At 41.8% G+C, this 9,351-nt stretch overlaps 1 protein-coding gene across 1 annotated transcript in view; it reads right to left on the bottom strand.

Annotated features, from left to right (window-relative positions):
* Nucleotides 1-409: 409 nt before the first annotated feature.
* LOC124719002 overlaps nucleotides 410-9,351 on the bottom strand; it is a 146,196-nt gene continuing 137,254 nt past the window's right edge. The window contains exon 8 of the mRNA XM_047244673.1: nucleotides 410-695. Within this exon, the coding sequence (XP_047100629.1) occupies nucleotides 548-695 (148 nt within the window). The 3' untranslated portion in view covers nucleotides 410-547. The remainder of the gene's footprint in view (nucleotides 696-9,351) is intronic.

Here is a 9,351-nt window from a genome sequence, read left to right as displayed (position 1 = left end):
AAAAAAATCTGGAAGAGTCTGGTATTTTATTATTTTTTGATAGGTGTATTTCGTGTGTCTTTAAAGAGGTATTGCACAAAAGCCTTTTGTCTATAAAGAGGTATTGCACAAAAGCCTTAAATGGTCTAGCCTTAAACGGTCAGAGCTATGTAAGACAAATTGTAACTAGGTGTGTGATTCATTTAATTAAAATGTACATTCACTATATGTTAGGTGTCAGCCGGGGGGAACCCACTACTTGGCACTTCGGTGTATGTCAGAATGGTGTAAAGAAGTGAACTCTTTGTTATTTTGTTATTTGGTGCTGCTTACAGGTCTCAATTGAATATTGAAGCTCCTTGATATTACAAAACTAATCCAAAAGAGGAAACATTGGGTTTTAATAAATATGAACAGATTGAATACCCAGTTGCTGCAATGTTCTGCTGTTTATTTAACGAATGTTTGTTATGTCCATTAATAGTCAGAGAACAACAGGAGGAGGACACAGAGACTTCACGGGCATAATTACAGGTAATGCAACCAAATTGTGAACAAGGATTATAAATCATCCGTCACGGTGACAGTAATCTGCATCTTCGTCTTTTGGGAAATCATCCTCTGTCAGCCAGGCAGTGTTGGAGATCTTGAGATTCGGCATTTTACATTGCAGCTCAGTGAAATCATTTTCACTCTCATATGTCACACGTAGTTCCCTGTGGATGGAGAAAAAAGGATGTCACACTGACACTTGTATTTCTGCAATTCATCATGCACTGTTTCTTATAATCCGATTTCTTATAATGCCACACACCAGATACACTGAAATCCTCACTGCTGTGATGTAAATGGGATACCGAGGAAATTTATCGGTTTATTTGGAATCGAGGGAAGTAAATTCTCATCAACAATAAACTTTACATTGAACAGGTCTGAACTTCAGAAGCATACACAGCCGATAGAGTTCTGCATAAATGCTTAGTTTGACATACCAAATAAGAACATCAGCTGATCAGTGTAACTGGAAGATGTAATACCTCACAACTCCCTTTGTTGTGACAATACAATCCCTTTAACTCTGTGATTGTGATGTAGCAATTGTTTCCTTATATTTTGGTTCATGCTTCTTTTGATACTGATTAGGCACACACTTGAACAAGCATATCACTGCTGCCAAGCCATTTTAGTTTGTCACTAACAGAAGGAGGTATATGAAAAGGGTTACTTAATCCTCTTGTTCTGTTAGCAGTCACATACATCACATTAGAGGCTGATTTTTGTGTGCACCAGTAAAACATCACAATAAATGACGTCAGTGGTGGCTCCTAAATAAACATTCACACTTGTCTCGCAAATGGGTTGTTTACATTTAATGGAATGTTTTGCTCCTATGATCGTATACTTTCTGACTTATCATTTTTCAGCATTAATTATGTTGCACGTGCTCGTGCGTGTGCACAACATAATTAATGCTGAAAAATGATAAGTCAGAAAGTATACAATCATAGGAGCAAAACATTTCATTAAATGGAATGCGTGTGCACAACATAATTAATGCTGAAAAATGTGTGTGTGTGTGTGTGTGTGTGTGTGTGTGTGTGTGTGCAAGGTTTGGGAGGATAATTACGGTCTGTGAAGGCTGCAGTGAGACTGTTGATATATACCGAGCAGCTCGTCACTGCAGATGCGACGACCACGGGTGGCTAGGCTGTACAGATGGGACAGATGGGACTTTTTGGTACGGAATGGGTGGCAGCTGTCGAAGTGGAGGTATGGTTGGTGTTAATAATCAGCATTGGGGTCTGAAGACTTCCGGCATAAGGAATCACCCCATTCTGCCAACGGCCTTGTCAAAGAGGGCAGAGGAGCGGACAGAGGTTCAGGGCACTCTTGTCCTTGGGGTGGGAAATTGCCCTTGAAGGCAGAAGAGTCAACAAAGATCAACGGCAGGAGGATGCAGAAGGCAATGGAAACCACTGCATTAAAGACACGTAATGTGTATCCACAGGACCTGTGGCCTGTAACTGACGTGCCATGACGTTCTCTCCATTGGCAAAAGATTCCAGAATAGTCCCCCATTTGGATCTCTGGGAGGAGACTGCCAAGGGGGAGGTTACCACAAGAAAAATATTGAACAATCAATGTAAGGATAATGTTCTACGAGTTGGGGTGTGGAATGTCAGAAGCTTGAATGTGGTAGGGAAACTAGAAAACTGAAAGGGAAATGCAGAGGCTCAATCTAGATATAGTAGGGGTTAGTGAAGTGAAGTGGAAAGAAGACAAGGAGTTCTGGTCAGATGAGTACAGGGTAATATCAACAGCGGGAAACAGGAGTAGGATTCGTTATGAATAGGAAGAAAGTGTTACTGTGAACAGTTCAGTGATAGGGTTATTCTTATCAGAGTCGACAGGAAACCAATACTGAAAACGATAGTTCAGGTACACATGCCGATGTCACAAGCTGAAGCTGAAGAGATAGAGAAAGTGTATGTGGCTATTTAATTGGTAATACAGTATGTAAAGGGAGATAAAAATCTACTTGTCATGGGGGACTGGAATGCATTTTTAGGGGAAGGAGTAGAAGAAAAGGTTACAGAAATGTATGGGCTTTGGACAAGGAATGAGACAGGATAAAGATTAATTGAGTTCTGTAATAAACTTCACCTAGTGATAGTGAATACTCTGTTCAAGAATCAAAAGAGGAGGAGGTATACTTGGCAAGGGCTGGATGATATGGGAAGTTTTCCGTTAGATTACATCATGGTCAGACAGAGATTCCGAAATCGGATACTGGATTGTAAGGCGTACCCAGGAGCAGATATAGACTCAGATCACAACATAATAGTGATGGAGAGTAGGCTGAAGTTTAAAACATTAGTCAGGAAGAATCAATAAGCAAAGAAGTGGGATACAGAAGTACTAAGGAATGACGAGATATGCTTGAAGTTCTCTAAGGCTATACAGCAATAAGGAATAGCTCAGTAAGCAGTACAGTTGAAGGGGAATGGACATCTCTGAAAATGGTGATAACAGAAGTTGGGAAGTAAAACATAGGTACAAAGAAGGTAACTGCAAAGAAACCATGGGACACAGAAGAAATACTTCAATTGTTCAATGAAAGAAGGAAGTACAAAAATGTTTCGGGAGACTCAGGAACACAAGTTGCTGAGGATTGAGATAAATAGGATATGCAGGGAAGCTAAGACAAAATAGCTCCATAAAAATGTGAAGAAATCAAAAAAGAATTGATTTAAAAAATGGCTCAAATAGCTCTAAGCACAATGGGACTTAATATCTGAGGTCATCAGTCCCCTAGACTTAGAACTACTTAAACCTAGCTAACCTAAGGACACCAGACACATACATGCCTGAGGCAGGATTCGAACCTGCGATCGTAGCAGCAGCACAGTTCCAGACTGTAGCACCTAGAACTGCTCGGCCACAGTGGCCAGCATGTGATCTACAAGCTAAGCTGCAACCATTGTGGTGGAAATTCGTGGTAAAGTCTTATGGGACCACTGAGGTTATCGGTCCCTAAGCTTATGCACTACTTAATTTAACTTAAACTAACTTACAACTAAGGACAACACACACAAAACCATGCCCAAGGGAGGACTCGAAGCTCCAACAGAGGAGCCGCGCAGACTGTGACAAGTGCCTTAGACCGTGCAGCTCCCTCGCATGGCCCTGCAACCACTGTGCTGCGTTCTATATAGGCATGACAACCAACAAGCTGTCTGCACGAATGGCCACCGACAAACTGTGGCTGAGGTACAAGTGGACCAGCCTGTTGCTGAACATGCTGCCAAACATGACATCCTTCATCCTTCCCACCAACATCAGCTTTTCTGAATTGCGCAGGTGGGAACTTTCCCTGCAATACATCCTACATTCCTGTAATGTTCCTGGCCTCAACCGTCATTACTCATTGTCCTCACCCATCCAGCCCCTTCCCTGTTCCCTTTCCAACACTACACAGCCGTCATTCCACCATCACACCCAGTCTGCTTACTTCTCTCCTTTCCCTCTACTTCTTTCACCCCCTCCCCTGCCCACCATCTAACCTGCAGTACTTCACTGTCCGCCACCTCTACCATACCATCCCTCCCCTCCCCGCCCCAGCTTCCTCCTTATCTCCACACAGTCACCATTCCCATCACGCACTGGTGCTGCTCGCAGTGCGGTTTCAGTTGCCCGAGACTGCATTCGGGCATGTGTGGTCTGTTTGTGCATGCATGTGCACATATTGTAGATGAAGGCCTTACTGACTGAAAACATTATTTGTGAGAGTCTTTCTGATGGGCCTATCTGCGACTCAGCATCTCTGCTAAATGGAGATTAACAAATGTCCTGTTCGTAATATTGTTACATTCCATCCTGGATTTTCCATTGCTATTAGCGTTTCCTGGGAGACCAGTATTAGATTCTGATGCACCACTGCAGCTTTACTGTATCCCTTGGACCTTGACATTGACGATTAAACACAGAAATTGCGTCGGGATTTAATACAAAAGGCAGCGTTCAGTCTGGAGCACAGTCCCCCTTATAAAATTCCTCCATGGTCCCCTATTCAGTGCTAAATTGGTGCCTCTTCTGATGTTAAGCCTATTACTTCAAAATCATTCTTAACCGAATCCAGGTACCTTCTCCTTGGTCTACCCCGACTCCTCCTACCCTCTACTGCTGAACCCATGAGTCTCTTGGGTAACCTTGCTTCTCCCATGTGTGTAATGTGACCCCATCATCTAAGCCTGTTCGCCCTGACTGCTACATCTATAGAGTTCATTCCCAGTTTTTCTTTGATTTTCTCATTGTGGACACCCTCCTGCCATTGTTCCCATCTACTAGTACCTGCAATCATCCTAGCTACTTTCATATCCATAACCTCAACCTTATTGATAAGGTAACCTGAACCCACCCAGCTTTCACTCCCATACAACAAAGTTGGTCAAAAGATTGAACGGTGCACAGATAACTTAGTCTTGGTACTGACTGCCTTCTTGCAGAAGAGAATAGATCGTAGATGAGCGCTCACTGCATTAGCTTTGCTACACCTCGCTTCCAGTTCTTTCACTATGTTGCCATCCTGTGAGAATATGCATCCTAAGAACTTGAAAGCCATCCACCTGTTCTAACTTTGTTCCTCCTATTTGGCACTCAATCCATTTATATCCCTTTCCCACAGACATTACTTTCGTTAATCATCATACCATAATCCTTACATTTCTGATCTAGCTCTGAAATATTACTCTGCAAACTTTCAATCGAATCTGCCATCACAACTAAGTCATCCGCATATGCGAGACTGCTTATTTTGTGTTCACATATCTTAATCTCACCCATACATATATTCTACAATAGAAAATATTTTATAGATATTTATGACCAAGTCTTGTAAAATTAACCAATCAAGTCCTTAAAACGTTAACATTTAACACATTGGTAGTCTTCTACAGTGACGAAAAAAAAATTGCAACATCAAAAAATAGTGTTGAGTGATAAAATTTTGGGACTATATTTGTCTAGGTAACATACTTAAGTGATTAACACTGCAAGATCACAGGTTAATGTAAGGGCAATAAGTCATTGCAAATATGAAATGCTGGTGCATCAATACCCAGTGAAACCACTAGACTGTTGAATGCAAACACACATGCACTGTGTTGTACAAGTGCCGCATGTCAATTTGTGTGATGGAGTTCCATGTCTATTGCTCTTGCTCAGTCAGTGCAGTAACAGTTAATGCTGTTTCTGTCTGACACAAACTGTCGTTCGATTATGTCCCGTATCTGCTCGATTGGAGACAGAAATGGTGTTTGAGCACTCCAAGGCAATATCTTGGCACACTGTGGAGCATGTCTGATTACAACAGTGGTATGTGGATGAGCATTAACGTGTTGGAAAAAACCCCCTGGAGAGCTGTTCACAAATGGCAGCAAATACAGGGTGTATACATGGACAAGGAAAAAATTCCCGGATTTCCCTGTTGAAAATACACTTTCTCCTGGGTGAAAATACACTTTTTCTGTGTGAAGTGACAGTATAGTTTTCCTCGGAAACTGAAAAACTAATCAATTCTTTGAATGTTTATGGTTTTATACACCAGTGTAGAATTTCCAGGCACTTTAGGAAATGAAACTCAGTTGGGAGGGGGGGTTGAAAGTAGTCAGCAGTGTGAAATTAAACACTTTGTTTCAAGAAAGGCGCAAATAAAACCTGAAACTAATAACCATATATTAGGCTTCCGTAATTATGCGAACGTATTTTAATTCACTTGATAACTCCAGTCACAGAAATCAGTTTTGTTTTCATTTAATGTGACAGCAACAAATGAAGAGGGAAACAGCAAAAATCACTAAACGTAAACACATGTCACATGGAGACTAGCCACCTCCCCACTACAACTCAGACTGCTCTGAGCATCAGCCTTGGATCTACGATATTAGATAGTGGCGCCCAGCCACACATCTGTAGCCAGAAGCAGGAGAAGGTACTAATCATACGCGACTCAACTGTGCATGCTCAAGAGCCCACCTGCAACCTGCTCAAACGAATCTAATGTAAACAGCTGTCACGTTACGCTCATCGGAGGCAATTTGTTGTTAGGAAGCATTGCATAGTCTTCCTAAAGCCTTTAACACCCTTGGCTGTTGTTGGCAGACGCTTGTACGAGTACTGTGTTTTGTTGTTGTATATGGCGCATTTCCTTTGTGACTTAATTTTTATTTCTGTATTCTTTTCTCTCGTTTATTGCTCAGGTATTATTCTGCAGAAGCGGGATACAATAATATCCTTTGTGAGTGTTGGTTCTTACCAGTCAGAATCACAAAAATTTAACTGAAAACTAAAACAATGAAAAAATTCCCAGGAATTTTAAAAAATTCCCAGGAATTTAAAAAAGTTCCCAGGAATTTTAAAAAGTTCCCAGGAATTTTAAAAAGTTCCCAGAATTTAAAAAATTCCCAGGTTTCCTCCCGCTTTTCTCCTGGATGAAAATATTCCAGGTTTTTCTCAGATCTCCCGATTGTCCCCAGGTGGTATACACCCCGCAATAGGTCGAATCGGAGGATTGATGTAGAAATTCAGTCAGGGTGTGTGGGATGACCACGAGAGTATTCCTGCTGTCATAGAAAACTGCACTTCACGTCATAACTCCTGGCGTAGGTCCAGTGTGTCCACGCAAGCAGACAGATTGCTTGCAGGGCCCTCGACTGTATCCTTCTAACCGACACACAGCATCACTGCATCGAGGAAGAAACAGCTTTCATCAGAAAACAGGATAGCCCTCCAGCCTGGCGTCCAACGAGCTCTCGCTTGACACCACTGAAGTTTCAAATGGTGGTGGTTTGGGATCAGTGAAATGTGTGCTACAGGCGTCTGTGTGTGATGCCAACTGCTGCTCAAATTCTTGCAGCAGATGCAGATGCAGCCAGGGCCATATGCCGAACACAATGGTCTTCCCCCTCTGTAGTTCCACGTGGCCATCCGGAGTCCAGTCTTATTGCGACCGTACATTCTCGTGACCACTGATGCCACCGAGAAGGAACATCCATCTCCTCGTAGCCCTATTACACGATCTTGTTCGAACTCAGAGAGGTGCTGATAATGATGTCTTTGCTGCCTTAAAGGTGATCTTGACTAACATCAACTCACCATGGCCAATCTCAAAGGTAACTAACACTCCTGACTGTTACAGCACATATTTAAAGCAAACCTGATTCGTGTCCTAATAGTGGCACTATTCGCAGCACTCTTCTGCAACTGCTGTGAAATTTGAACGGACATAACTTTTTAGATGTAGAAACATGCCCATCAACTTTTGCTTGTCATACAACTCCTTCTGGGTGTTGTGATTTATTTTTCCTGGCCTCATATTTGACACTACTTCAGCTATTTGTGTGTCCGATGAAGAGCAGATGAAAGAATAAGGACAACTCACACTTCAGTGAGTGAAGAAAATCTCTGATCAGGCCAGGAATAGAATCCTGGACGCCAGGATCTAGAAGCAGTGAACTAATCACAAGGCGACCATATGCAGTTGTTGGGAATGAAGATCACTAATAAATGCAGAAAATATGCAGCTAAATTTCTAGCATTTGTAGACTTAGAGAAAGCTTTTGACAATGTTGACCGAAATACTCTTTCAAATTCTGAAGGTGGCAGGGGTAAAATACAGGGAGCAAAAGGCTATTTACAATTTGTACAGAAACCAGACGGTAGTTATAAGAGTCGAGGGATACGAAAGGGAAGCAGTGGTTGGGAAGGGAGTGAGACAGGGTTGTAGCCTCTCCCCGATGTTATTCAATCTGTATATTGAGCAAGCAGTAAAGGAAACAAAATAAAAATTCGGAGTAGGTATTAAAATCCATGGACAAGAAATAAAAACTTTGAGATTCGCCGATGACATTGTAATTCTGTCAGAGACAGCAATGGACTTGGAAGAGCAGTTGAACGGAATGGACAGTGTCCTGAAAGGAGGATATAAGATGAACATCAACAAAAGCAAAACGAGGATAATGGAATGTAGTCGAATTAAGTCGGGTGATGCTGAGTGAATTAGATTAGGAAATGAGACAAAGTAGTAAAGGGGTTTTGCTATCTGGGGAGCAAAATAACTGACGATGGTTGAAGTAGAGAGGATATAAAATGTAGACTGTCAATGGCAAGGAAAGCGTTTCTGAAGAAGAGAAATTTGTTAACATCGAGTATTGATTTAAGTGTCAGGAAGTCATTTCTGAAAGTATTTGTATGGAGTGTAGCCATGTATGGAAGTGAAACGTGGACGATAAATAGTTTAGACAAGAAGAGAATAGAAGCTTTCGAAATGTGGTGCTACAGAATAATGCTGAAGATTAGATCACATAACTAATGAGGAGGTATTGAATAGAATTGGGGAGAAGAGGAGTTTGTGGCGGAACTTGGCTAGAAAGAGGGATGGGTAGGTAGGAGATGTTCTGAGGCATCAAGGGATCACAAATTTAGCATTGGAGGGCAGCGTGGAGGGTAAAAATCGTAGAGGGAGAGCAAGAGATGAATACACTAAGCAGATTCAGAAGGATGTAGGGTCAGCAGGTACTGGGAGATGAAGAGGCTTGCAGAGGATAGAGTAGCCACGGAGAGCTGCATCAAACCAGTCTCAGGACTGAAGACCACAACAACAACAACAACAACAACAACAACATGTCGAAATTATTTGGAATGTGTAATTTCCCACTCCACTTCAAAAATATAGAATAAATCCAAAACATAAGCACAGAACTTTCTCAACAAAGAAGAATGATGGATAACGACTATCGACAATCGCCGTCAGCCTGAATCTTCAAGGTAAGTGCATGAAATTTATGTTTCTTTCACTGCTCTAAACTTAAAAGA

This window comes from Schistocerca piceifrons, chromosome 10, assembly GCF_021461385.2.
Source record: "Schistocerca piceifrons isolate TAMUIC-IGC-003096 chromosome 10, iqSchPice1.1, whole genome shotgun sequence".
NCBI classification, from domain to species: domain Eukaryota; kingdom Metazoa; phylum Arthropoda; class Insecta; order Orthoptera; family Acrididae; genus Schistocerca; species Schistocerca piceifrons.
Note: the sequence above shows the minus strand (reverse complement) of the source record. Positions and strands in the feature narration are given on the sequence as shown.